This window comes from Poeciliopsis prolifica, unplaced genomic scaffold (assembly GCF_027474105.1).
Source record: "Poeciliopsis prolifica strain line A6 unplaced genomic scaffold, Auburn_PproV2 SCAFFOLD013, whole genome shotgun sequence".
Taxonomy (NCBI): Eukaryota; Metazoa; Chordata; class Actinopteri; order Cyprinodontiformes; family Poeciliidae; genus Poeciliopsis; species Poeciliopsis prolifica.
Genome location: NW_026562388.1, coordinates 11,252,479 through 11,266,239, shown reverse-complemented (window position 1 = coordinate 11,266,239; position 13,761 = coordinate 11,252,479). Strand labels below are relative to the sequence as shown.

At 38.8% G+C, this 13,761-nt stretch overlaps 1 protein-coding gene across 1 annotated transcript in view; it reads left to right on the top strand.

Annotated features, from left to right (window-relative positions):
* Nucleotides 1-3,487: 3,487 nt before the first annotated feature.
* LOC129365281 (latent-transforming growth factor beta-binding protein 1-like) overlaps nt 3,488-13,761 on the top strand; it is a 103,469-nt gene continuing 93,195 nt past the window's right edge. Inside the window, 2 exon segments of the mRNA XM_055038405.1 lie at nt 3,488-4,224; nt 9,825-9,898. Of these exon segments, the coding sequence (XP_054894380.1) occupies nt 3,830-4,224; nt 9,825-9,898 (469 nt within the window). The 5' untranslated portion in view covers nt 3,488-3,829.

The window sequence follows — 13,761 nt, the reverse complement described above, 5'->3', positions numbered from 1 at the left end:
AGAGACTGATTCACACAAGTCAATTGAAATTCTGGTGGTGAGGCTAAAAATGTGCTGTTGATTTGTACTTATAATAGGAGCCCTACATTCTGGTTATATTGATGCTGTTTGGCTTTCTAATGGATATTCTCGAACTCTGACCTTCTACCTGCTCATTGATGATAGGCCACTTTGTCCAGATTGAGTGGATGGAAATGTGAGAGTGATATCGATAAATAAGCAGGTGGAGATTATTCCACCTTCAAAAACTACATCAAATGACTGAAATCTGTCTAATAAAATAAAATAAAATAAAGGCTTTATAATCAATGGACACAAAGCCAATCCAACTTTAGTTTTTTTTTAATTTTTTTATTTTTTAGCAAACGTACACAAACACACACACACACAAATTTAAAGCTTAAGTGTTGTTATTGTTAAAGCACAGTCCTTTGCCTCGTGAGAAACTGTGCGGTGTAATGCACTTATATTTCTGCAGCGTTTGAAAAACGATAGGAGTGGCTTAGTCGTCATGCCAGAGTTTTCAAAGACCTCTTTGTGTAGAAGTGTTGGTCATGGCCAGAGACATCCAACTAGCATTTATTCTAAAGTTCCTCCAGATGCTGAAAATTGTATCAGCTGGGACTATGTTAATATGCATTTTTATAACATGGATGGTTGCGTCACAGATCATTAGTGATTCCCAAAAAAGGCGTACTTGTGAATGGAAGGCAACTTGAGGTTTTCAGTAGCAGTCAGGGTTGTTGACCAGCTGCATTAATTAGTCTAAGAAACTTTAGAACCTTTAAATGATCCTCATCTCAAAGTAGAAATATGAAATACTCCACAGAGCATCTTTTTAAGAAATAGATTTTGTAAGCTGTACTGTTATTAAATGTTTGTTCATGTGTTTCCCTGTAGCTGCACTTGAGATCAGGAAAATACTCAAGTTCACTTTGCCAAATACATCACATTCTTTGGCAAAATAATCCTCATCAAAGGGACAAAAACCTTCAGAATGAACACAGATTTAGGTCTCCAGAGCACTGGCCCAACAAGCTTATTTAAGAATACAAAGTTATTTTCCTCCCAGGTTATTTTCTTTAGCTAAATTTAAGATCAGATTTTGTTTCTCGGCATGAGTTCTAAGGTGGTTTAAGGAAGCACTGAGATTTTCAAGTTATGCCAATACTTTCACAAGTTAGAAGTAATATATTGAATTAAATAAACAAACAGTTGGTTGTTAGAAGTACTTAAAGCTGAGATGAATCTTGAACCTTTTCATATAATTTAGTGTGCTTTATTAGGATCTGATGTGATGTACCAACAAAAAGCTACATGTTTTTTAAAACTATAAGTCTGTTGGGGTTTGTTTCTAACAGTTTTGCCTTCCAGGATTGTCCTTCTCAAACTATCAGTTCAAACTAGATTCCCTGATTTGTAGAGTACACGAAAAATACGTTTCCTAAGGATTGACTCCCCCACTTAAGCTCTTGATCTCCACTGCTCCTCCAGGGTAAGGTCTCATCTTTTTATCATGTTTTACTAAAGTCCTTTGTGGCATAATAAGGGCCTTAATTTCTCGACATATTGCCACAATACAAGATGTGGCTTAAAACCTTTCTGTAAAGCGGTTATTATTGGGTCGCACTGCAGACAGGTTTTCTGTTGGACAGATGTTAACACCACCGTTCTGATTATTGTAATGTAACATTCTCAGGGCCGGAAAACATTAATCTCCCTGTTGAATGTTGTTCTTAATATGACTGTTCATCCATCTCAGACCTTAAGAGTCTCCTTCACTTATCACCGAGGGATCCTCCAGAATGAGCTGGAAAGGGTTGGTGTAGAAAGGGATGCTCGGGTCTCCAGAACTGGAGATGTCTGATATGAGAATAAGAGGAAAAGAATGGATGGATCCAACAATTAATTAATCCCAAATGAATAGAAGAAATATTTTCTAAAAGTCAGTTGATGTGACCTGATATCTTTAACAGCTCCACAGGAAACACAAAATTTTAGCTCATTGCTAATAAATTAAACTTGCGTCTTTTAAACAACTAAAGTGGAAATGGAGTGTGAAAACACTGAATTTGTCAATCCACACTTGCGTGGAAAGCTACAGTTACTGTCCAGATCAGAGATGTATCATTTTGCGCTTATGTGCACTAAATTTCAATTTCTTTTCAGAATATATTGGTACTAATCTAAGTGTCCAGGGGCTGGGTCGCCGAGATCTCCACCTTTTGGCACCGGTCTCTCATGTTTATCCCTGCAGGTGGTAGGTAGACCCACTGAGGATAGCCTAAAACCATTCCTATTGGCTTGGCCCTGAGCAGCCACTCATAATAGACCCTATCCCCAGGTCTGGCTCCAGAGTGGGGCCCTGGCTCCGCCATATTGGGTGATGTCTGATGTCTCCGTCTTCCAGTTATCATGGGGAATGTTGAATCATTCTTTGTCTGACCCTTCACCCGGAGCCTGTTTGTCATGGGAGACCCAAAGGGGCAATTAAGATTGTAGCCCTACATAATAGCGCACACTGATGATGAGTAAATGTAAACCTCTGACTAGCCCTGAGCATTTTTGAGAATTATATTGCATGGTCACTCTCATAGATGTTGCAGTTTAGCTGACCATTCTGCTTTCAAAGGCAAGACTAATGCAACCTCAATATCCCGTTTTTTTTATATTTTACTTTTGAGGATATTCTTCTCAGGTTAAGTCACTTTGAAAGTTCCACTCTGTGGGATTTATTCATGGAAGAGCATGAATAGACGCAATACATTTTGTACTTTTAATCTGATATAGTAGAGAGGAAACCATGCATCTTTGTGGGCTAAATGAAAGGAAGATGCCAATTGTCTCTGGGCTGTTTATGATCTTGTGGGAGAGGAGAAATGTGTTGTTTCCAGTTAGTCAGAGGGAAAATGATGATGCAGCATGCATGAGAGGGGATGGGAAACGTGATCTGTTACATAACTTGACCAGTTTTCCAACATTTAGGTTAGAGTTTGATCTGTGTGAGCTACCAAAATACAGCACAAACGTACCTATATAAAAATAGGGAACCTCTGATGGCAGCAGGGTACATTTGTACATAAAATCCACAGCCTTACTAAAACTAATCCAGCAATCAGAAACGCAAACTCTCACAGGGAAACATCTGGAAGTTGTGGTAATCTTAAATTTTATGACATTGTAATAGTTTGTCAGTTCAAATATAAATTGACGGTAATGATCGAAGCAGCTGCATCCGCGCTCATTCCAACTGCGTTCAAAAGAGTTGCAGTAAGAAACCCATCATGTAACTTGGCAGCGGGAAAAATGTGTGGCCACATGGACTTGTGTGTGGATGCAACACAAGGGGGTGTTACTTCTTGCGGAGCGCATGCAATCCCCTGCAAAAAAAAAAAAAAAAAAAAAAATTCCCAGTGACTTCAGATCCAAGGAGGAGGCGATATTCATGGGAGCACGGTTCAAACTCTCACTTGGAGCACAGCTTCAGCAGCCTTTCAGCCACTGCTCTCTCTGCGCTACTTTTCCTCTTAACCATAAACTAAAACAGATTGAATAATGTTTGCTTAAAATAATAATAATAATAAACAAAAAATCTGGAGATTTCTTTTCTATCCTTGGACAGATTTCAGGAGGTGATTTGAGAACCTGAAGACAGAGTGTTACCTGGGCATTATGAAAAGGTATCCAGGCGTCTTTCATTGCTGGGAGAGGATGTTTTTGTGAAAAAAAAAACAAACAAACAAAAAAAAAATTGTTCATGTTTTTGTGAGTCTTGATAAAAACTGTAACGCGATCTGCAACTTTTTGTGCGCTACTTTTAAAACTTTTCATGACCGAAATGGAGCGCACCGGATTAGCTGTTTTAATGGTTTTAAGTGTTGCGCTCTTGCGGGTTGGCGACGGTCACCAGGAGGCAACAGGTGGGAGGACCGAGGCAAGCCAGGTGGTCCCGGACCATCAGATCAGTCAGGGTCACTCTCCCAAAGAAGATCTGGACCTCTCGAAAACACCTACCGCCAGCCAGTCGACAGCTCTGCCCCGCACGACAAGGGGAGCGTCAGCATCCAGAGGTGAAACGGTTCACGCTGCTGGCGCATCCGGGGAAGACCTCGTCTCATCGTCGCACGACAGAGCGCAGCGCACAGCCAGACACCCGCAAACGAGCAGAGTCAACCGCAGGCAAAGCAGCAAGCCCGGCTCGTCCAGCACCAGACGACTGGCTGGGTAAGAGTGACATCTTTCTGCTCCATTATAAACACACAAACATTTTGTTTTCAAGCCATGCGGAGCAGCAGGAACAGGAATTTGAGTGACCTATTTTACTCTAGCAGTCTACCAACAGTCCTGTGGTTTACTGTACTGCGGTTGTGGCCCACTTTTGCAGAATTTTCTTCCAGTAATGGGAACCAGCAAATGATGTAACAAGAGCTACAAAGTTTTGTGTGCATTATTATGCTAAATGCTCTTCAATATAATGCAGCCTTGCTGCGAATTTAGCTATGGAGTCAAATCAAAACAATTCATTGTGATTTAATTGTGTGCTAATACAATGTCCTTCCAAATAATTGAAATGTGAAAAGTCTAGTTATTTCAATATGTCAGAAACGCATATAGATTTCACACAGTGATATATTTCAAGTATCCATTTATGTCAATCTAGATTATATTGGAATATGTCTGGTAAAAACCCAAATTATAGTGCCTTTAACATACAAAATACAATAAAATGCCAATAAAAAATGAATAGACAATCATGGGAAATACAGCTGACTTGACAGATTTTCAGCAGTCATTGCTGCCTCTCCATAAGGAGAATTGAGTAATTGCTGACAAAACTGTCTCTTCATTGAGTCATACCCAGGAATATGAATGGTAAGTTTAATGGTAGGAAAAAGTATGGGAGGAAAAAGATGCGCAGTCAATAGGAAAACCTTCAACAATGAGAGAACTATCAAACAAGACCCATTCATCAGGAGATTTACAAGGCGTGGACTGCATCTAGAGTCATTGCTTCCAGAATCACCACTCACAACGTGGCCAAAACATGGACCATCTGTGGCACTCCTTGTATTAAGTCACATGATATTGTCAGAAGTTTCTAAACTGGATTCAGGAGAAAAGAAGATTGTACATCTTACAAATCCCACAAGGAATCTATGTGGCATTGTCTCAAGCAAAATGTCAGTCCTCAGACCAATCAATTCAGAAAAGCTAATGGACATTATCATAGAACTTGGGCTTCCTTAAGTTTTCAACAGAACCACTAACTGATCACTCAAATGCCCCAAAGCACCGCTCCAGTAATTCATCCAAAATGAGTATAGCAATTATTGGGTGCATATACTGCACAGCACATGGGCATATATTTCAGGAGACAGACATTTCTGTAATAAATTATTAAATCATAAGATCATCAAAATGAACAGAAAAAAATGCTTGAAATATATCACTGCATAATATTAACAGATCAGTATTTTAATATTTTTAAGACAGGAATCTGTGTTTGTGGAGTGATAGTTCAGATTATGGTTGTAACGAGTGTCTATAATCCCTCACTGTCCTTTGCAGAACCTTATTGTTTTCCACAGCGTAACCTGAATACCAGACTGAGATGCAGGGTGATGGCAATTTTTTTTATACCAGCCATCAGTGTGATCATCTGTGTTTGTGCTGTTTGACATGGGATTATCACACTGCCATTATTACACCTTACTATATTATTTACATCAATCACAGCAATAGAGCGGCAGCACTACTGTAGTCTGTGGGCCTCTGTTCTGTGTTCTTGCTGTGACCATTTATTATAGTTGCTCAGCCAGAGTTTTGGCTCATGAGCATTTGCAAATTTGCACCATGATCAGAAACACCTGTTTCTCCAGTGGCTCTTTCTTTTTTGGTTTCTGCTTAACTCTAAAAGGATGATGGGTTGTTTCCACAATGGAGCACTTTTCATTTTGTTAAATGAAGCCTTCTGTATCCTCTCTTCCATACTCCACAGGGACATGGCTTGAACTCGACGAGATGGTGAATATTTATATAATAATCAGAGCGGGATTATAATGGCTCACCTTAGGCTGCAGACAGTGAAGTATAAATGTTACAGAGCTGTTTTTGGGTTTAGGAAACTGTCTATGTGATTAGCTTATCAAAGGTTTATTTTAATAGAAAGCAGGAAGATTCAGATAATAGGTTTGGAGAAACATGAACAGCATGCTTAGTTTCGAGCTAAACTTGAGAGATGCAGCTCCTTTCTATAAAAAATGTGGTGTACATAATGTTGCATTTATCTCAGTGTTTTATTTATACGTGAGGACTAGATAACTAGATAACTGGATAATGATAACATTTGACCTAAATTATTTTAAAACTAGATTTTAACAAAATGCAAGAAACAAACTTGATGAACTTGCATTGTGGATTTATTGTGGATTTTGATCATCCACATATGGGCTTATTCAGGGATGCCCAAGTCCAGCCCTGGAGAGCTACTGTTCTGCAACTTTGATGCTACCCTGAAAGTTTGCAACACAAACTTTCTCTCAACAAAATTTAGTTACAATTCTGACAGGATTGTGCAGTTTTTTTTTTTTTTTTTTTTTGCAGCATTACTTTCATTCAACAATATTGAATGGTTTTTTCAATGTCATGTCAAAGGATGTCTATTGGATATAAATCCTAATCCTCCTTTGGATAATTTTCCTATTGAATAACCTAAGTGAGCTAAACCTCAGGTAAACAAATTGATAATGGACATTCTCCATCAGGACTTTCTGCTAGGTAAAATATGTCAATTCAGCCATGTGTTGATGCAGCAAATCAGCTTCAGATAATCACGATACCACTTACATGTTTGACTGTTGGTATGAATGTTTTCCTTGAATGCTTTATTAATTTTACACCAAGCCTAACTCTATAACAAGATCCACACCTTCCTAAAAGCTCCAATTTCTTCCCATCAGTCCACAGAATATCCTCCTCAAACTCTTAATGAGAGTTGAGTTTCAAACTGTTCTCTGCTTTTGTTTGCAATTCTTCGCTAAATATTTTTCCCACAGACGCTACTTTATCCTCTGTCTTTAATGTTATTCTGGGTTATTTTGTGACCTCCCGATTGAGTCATTGTTGAGCTCTTGCATTAATTGTGGTGGGGTGACCACCTCTGGGGTGGTTCACCACTGTTGGAGGTTGGAGGTTCACCACTGTTGGATGGTTCACAACTCTTGGAGGTTCACCACTGTTCTTTGTTTTCTCTGTTGAGGATAATAGCTCTCATCGTGGTTAACTGGAGTCAACAACACTGAGATTATGGTAGTGGTTTATATGTTTTTTAAAACAAGGCTTGGATGCACAACCTTGCATTGTGGATTTATTGGAAATTTTGCCTCACTCACATATGGTGGGCTGATAGATGTTTATACAGTGTGGAACAGACATCAGTCAGTTTGCTCCAGACTGATTGATGTTCGTGACTTTGATTCCGTCTCCTCTGTTCTCTAATTTCGTTAGATCACATTATGTGGCCTTTTGAGTTTCTTTTGTTTACTTTATAATGTCACACAGCATCTATAAGAGATTTCTTGATTAATTGGGACAATTAGGTGTATGTATGGCTACTCCAGTTGATCACAGCTGTCTAAAAAGAGTGGTTGATTAAAGTGAAATCATAATTCAGTTTTGGGGTGATTACTTTTTTACCAAATCAAGCAAATTGAAAAAAAAGAAAAATCTTTCTTTCCATTAATAAACTACTTACTGCAGTTAGGCAGGTAATCTTCTTTTTATAGCAACATTTTGTCAATAATTTGAAACATTTAAGTGTTATTACAAAGCAAAGTCAGAGGGAAATGGTTTGTACTCTTTCAGATTATCAGAGGGCAAATCATTTTTCACACCACTGTAAACACTTGAGCCAGCATGTGTCACTTTGAGTCTCTTCAGATTAGAGAAAATCCACCAAAAATTCAAGTTAATCCACCCATTTCCTATGTTTAACATTCACTGAAGTTGGTCATTTTTTTAGTAATACCACCTGTCAAAAATAAGAGTATCACCACAAGCTCAATTCATGTTAGATATAAATCTATAGGTTCTATGGTGTGAATTAAAGTTATTTATGTTCCACCTCAGCCAATAAGGACAATCTTGTTGAACTCTAATTACAATGATGCATGCTTAAATTATCTGTCTATTTCAATCTCTGTGCAAAGTAAAATACCCAGCCTCAATATGAGATCCCTTATAATGAAGTTCCTCTATGCAAGAAAAGCACATGGTAAGTGCTTTGCTAAATTTTTCTTCTCAAAAATACATAGAATGAACGGGTTTCCTTTAGTCCTGGGAACCATTGAAGAGGTGTTACATAAATCTGGGAAACACTGCCTTAAAGTAGACTGCACGGTGAGTTTTATGGTTCTTATTCAAGCATTTTCAGATGAATTATCTGTTGCCGGTTAGCGAAAGTGAATGTGTGACACATTTCCTCTTGGAATTCCCTCTCCAGTTCTTCTGTTTACCGGATTTCATACTCTGGCAGATCTGGGTACACTTAACTCTTAATCACATCCAAGTTGACTCAGTTGGACTCATTTTTTCTCTCTCAGTGCACATTACCGATTTCAGGTTGCTTCGGATAGCCCTCCACTTCAAGAATGGAGTAGGTGTAACTGCCTATACATATTTTTCCATGAAGCCTAGTAGTATTGTTGCATTAGGATCTCTATTACATACAGAAATCCCTTGATGGAATTTGAATGTGATGACTGATATCTTTGGCACGGGCTTGGCCTGATGTGCTTGATTAATGACAAAGCTGAGCTTGCCAGAGGGCCCAAATGACTGCATGTTATCCCCGTGACGCCTCCGAAACACTTGCAGCATCTAATAAGCGCAATCCATCTGGGGTCAGTGAGTCAATCCCTGTTATCTTCTCAAATCACCATGAGTCAGACATCCACTTACTGTAATATCTTGTGAAAGAATGATGGGGCACAGATCCATCTCAGCACGTTAACTGCTGCTCTGGAGTTGCTTTTGTGGTCTGGTGCCTTTTTAATCTGCCTTGCTACAAGAATTTGGCCTGGGCTACAGGTGTGGATTAGAGAGTGCAAAGAATCCAGTTCAGACTGCTTAAAACTTGCCATCTCTCATTTGCTGAGTGATTTGTAGAAAATGTGAGGTGTTTTTTATGTCCCGTGTGTCTCAGATAATCCCTGCCAGGTTCAAATAACACTGTTTGTGTTCAGTTTGGATTCTCATCTAATAGAACAGGACTTTGTTGGTCCACAGTACGACAGGGATTTCTGAAAAATTAATAATAAAACAAATTTGGTGCAGCTTATTCTCGATAGTGTTATCGCTCCAGGCCAGTCATACCAGAAGGATTAGAAAGTATATCATTAGTAAAGAGATATATTTTTTTGTGAGAATCCTCTCTAATTCACAGTTATCTTTTGACTCTGTTGCCTCAAGAAGATTTAGTCTGGGGCCTTTCTGTCTGGAGATAGCATGTTGTTCATGTGCATGCCTAGATTTCACACATGTTCAGTTAATTGGAGATACTAAATTGTCCTTAGGTAAGAATGTGTGTGTGGTTGTTCTACTTGTTTGTCTCTCTTTGATAGACTGGTGACTTCTCTATAGTATACCCCACCTTTTGTTTTCATTTTCTGCTGGCGATCGGGACTGTTACCCCAACAATCTTGCACAAAAATCAACTTTGTATAGAAAGGAGATAGATTATAAAGTGTGTAAGGGGATTTTTTATTTATTTTTTTAAATACCATCAACGTTTTAATTCACTCTGTTTTTTGTACATGTGCTTTCAGGCCAAATGTCTGTGGAGGTCAGCAGTGCTGCTCTGGTTGGGCAGTGGCTCCAGGAACCAACCGCTGCATAAAACGTAAGTATTATTCACAGTTTTGCACTTTATGGAAACTTTAAAACCTTTGAAGTTTATTACAGTGTGAAAGTTGGTTTTCAACCTACCCTGGGTTGGTTTTCAACCCAAAGTGAATTGGTAGAATAATGAATATTGTTCAAATTTGTTTGTGAGCGTTTTCATATCAGTATTGTTTCTATTTGAACTTCTCATTTTCTAGTTACAACATTGCACATATTTGCAAAAAGAAACTAAATGATCCCTTTCAAAATGACAATCTAAAAAGTATTATGTGCGGTTCCAGTTACCCCCTTTGCCCTCAGGTTTGTACTTTGCAGAATCACCTGTTAATACTTTTAGAGCTGCAATCTTTTCTAGAGTTTGGCCCATTTTTATTGCCATCTGAGTCAGGTTGAGTGGAAAGAATCTGTGGTAAGCAGTTTAACTCAGGCTGTTTGTTTATAGTCATTCTTCTGCTAGAAGGTGAAATTATGCCTCAGCCCAAAGACTTTACTAAGATCCTCTTCAATGATTTCCCCATCTTTAGCTGCATGTAGCTTCTCATCAACTGTGTTCCAGAAGAGAAAGCCTTCCCCACAGCATGGTGTTGCGGCAGCCATCACTATGCTTCATTGTGGAAGTGATGAAACACAGCAGTGGTTTCAGAGTGAGGTGTGATTTACTTTTTTTTTTCTCCAACACCTGAGGTGCTTTTCCACTGGCAAGTTTCACTCTAATCAGTTAATGGGGCGGTTCTACTCCATTGGTGAGCGTCTCCATTATGGGTCTGTCCCTCATAAGACCCATAGCATGGATATGAGAACGTGGGCTCAGCAGCTGCGGATGACTCTTTGATGATATTTGCAATGACAATCAACAATGAAGTTGTGGTTCTGATGGACTCAAATAAACCCAGATATTTCATTTTGTCTTGTAGACATTTTTTTTGCTGGCTACAATATGACAAAGATTCATATCAGCTGATTATCTTGCTTTACCTATAAATATACGGTAATCATATTCCTGCCCTTTACTTTTTTAAATGAACCTTTGAATTTAGGTAATGCAGTCAAAAGATGTCAACCAATACCCATTTGGGAACTTTATTTTAAAAAATATGCAAGAAAAAAATAAAATGCACATTATACAAAGCTAATATTATGTATTTTCAGTGTTTCACACCATCTGAGTAAAACTGCAGTTGCAACAGAAAGCTGACCACAGCTGCACCCTTTCTCTCTTCTTCATTGCTGCTCGTTCTGCAGCGAGAGACAGAGAGAGATGAGGTACTCGCAGGTCTGCTCAGTCACGGTCATTCCGCTCCAAAACTGAACGCATGTGTTCCTGGTGCTGCTCATGATTAAACTCATATAATTACACTTCTTCACACTGAATGGCTCTCTGAAAGCACTCGGCATGTCAATGGGCCATTGCTAAAATATATGAGAAATGTTGTTTGGAGTTTGCTGTATGGTACTGACGAGCTAATCAATAAATGTGATCAGCTGTAAATCAGATCGCTCCCACGTAGTACTCGGATGTACAGCAATTAGGCTGTACAACAGCCAGACTGAGCCAGGATGGTTCTGCTATTGGAAATAAATCTGGCTCGTGCGAACAGAGACTGAAATTCGAATGGAAAAGCGCCTACAGTGTTTTGCCAAAAAGTTCAACATCTGACCAGACACCATTAACCATGTGTTTGATGTGTTCCTTACATGACTTTTGACAAACTGCAGATGGGACCTCTTATGAATTTATTATTTCTTTCTCTTTTCACTCTTCCATATAGGCCAGCTTTGTGGAATGCATGACTAATAGTTGTCCTATGAAGAGATTCTCCCACCTGAACTGTAAATCTCTGGGGCTACGTTGAGCCTCTTGGCCTCTTCTTTGGTCTATCCTATGCATGATATGGTGTATAGCTATGTATTACTTTGTGTTAGTTTATTCCCATGAAACATGTTGCATTAAGAGTTGGTTTAGTTCTTCAACATAGGCATTTGTGATTTTGCTTTCTCGACCGATCCCAAAAAAAAACTGAGTACCCAAGAGTTAGTCTTTGGATTCCATGTTTTAATCTTATGTTAAACACCAATATAGTTTTCTGGAGACTGTAATAACAGGTTGAAATAAGGGCTTTTTTCTCATTAAAAGTTATCTTTGAATTTTACAAGTGAAGAAAAACACGCTACACTACAAGGGACATCTCCGTGGAGCAGCAAGAGAATGTGCCTACTGCTTCTCCGGTCCTTTTCAGATAATTATTTCCTCCTCACACATGCAAACACTTTTCACACACACTTTTTCTCTGGTCAATTACACAATAGGCTTGAGTGACCCGGCAGTCTTCCTATTAGGCCTGCTTCCCTCTTTCACAGTGCATATATTGCACAACCTCACATAGACATGCTGTACAAACTGTGTATTACATCCAACATAAAGACACATACTGATTGAGTAAATTTCATCTACCTGAACAAGTTCTGCCTAACACGTCCGTGTAAATGAAGAGAGTGCACTTTAGTAGGCCAGGGGTCTGTCCAATCATCTGGGCCCCTTAGAGCTTGGCCGTCACAAAGGTCTGACTGGAGGCAATGTTACTGGCTCCATTTTCGGCAAAGTGCCAGAACGTGGGCCACAGACTGGAATAGAGACTCGCGAATACCCCACTTAGAAGAATTTAGTGGACAGCTTTATTCGGTCCCTCCCTGAGTCCCAGGATACTTTTTAAGGAGATGCCAGTATGGGAAAACATTTTCACAGCGGGGGAAAGAAAAGGAACAAATCTGTCACATCTGAGAATAAGCGAAAACATAAATTTGCTGAGTTATATTTAAGAACTTCCTACTTAAAAGTGGATGATGTAATGTCTAACGTCCAAAGTGTCAGCTGTGGGCTTTATAGCAATGCCTTATCAAAGCAAATATATGTGAGGAACTGATTACTATTTTTACTCAGGAAGCCGCTGGTGTTTCTTTTGAAACACATTTAGTAAAATGGAATATGTCAATGTGCGTGGGCTGATGTTGAAAATGTTGAGAACTTGCCCCCATGTATGTCCTGACAAGCTTAGGAAAGATGATTACCAGACGTGTTTGTGTATTGAAGTAATTTCTGAAAATAGCCAGTGTTGTCAAATACTATACGTTTTTATTTCCTTTGATTTACTTGACTTTTCTGTTGTTTGGTTATGTCATGGTACTGATTAAGGATTTATGTAATGCAATACATTTTAAGTGGCTGAAAAACAGTTTTTTTTGCCTTGTGTTGGTACATGAATGAAGTGTTTTGGCTCGTTATGGTTGAAAACAAAATCCCAATGTTGGAATTTAGTGTTGGCAGCATCACACTGTAGGAGTGCTTGACTTCTGCAGGGACAGAAGAAAGACAGATGCATCTAAGTACAATTATGTACCCTCGAGGCTTCAAAAGAGCTGAGTGTGGACTTTCACCTTTCAGCCACACAACAATCATCAACATATAACTAGAGCTACAATCAAATTAAATCAAATTACAATTATGTGTTAGAATGGGCCAGGCAAAATCCAGGCCTAAATTCAACTGAGAATCTGTAAGACTTTAAAATAGATGATCATAGATGCTCTCCACCCAGTCTGCTACAAACTTTCTCTATTTTGCTTAAAGAAACTGATTGGAGTTTAATATGTTGACGTTTGTGGTTGTAATGTGACCAACTTTTAAAATGTTCAAGTAAAATACATTTAAAATCGCTGTATGTTTACCAAAAAATTTGGTAGGTTTTATAACATCAGGTGGTTCAGAAACAGGATGTTCTGCTGTATGCGCTAATGTTCATGCCAGTGTCTCAAAGACATGCTTTTCCGGAACAGTGCAGATGTCAGTTGATAATTAATTAGATA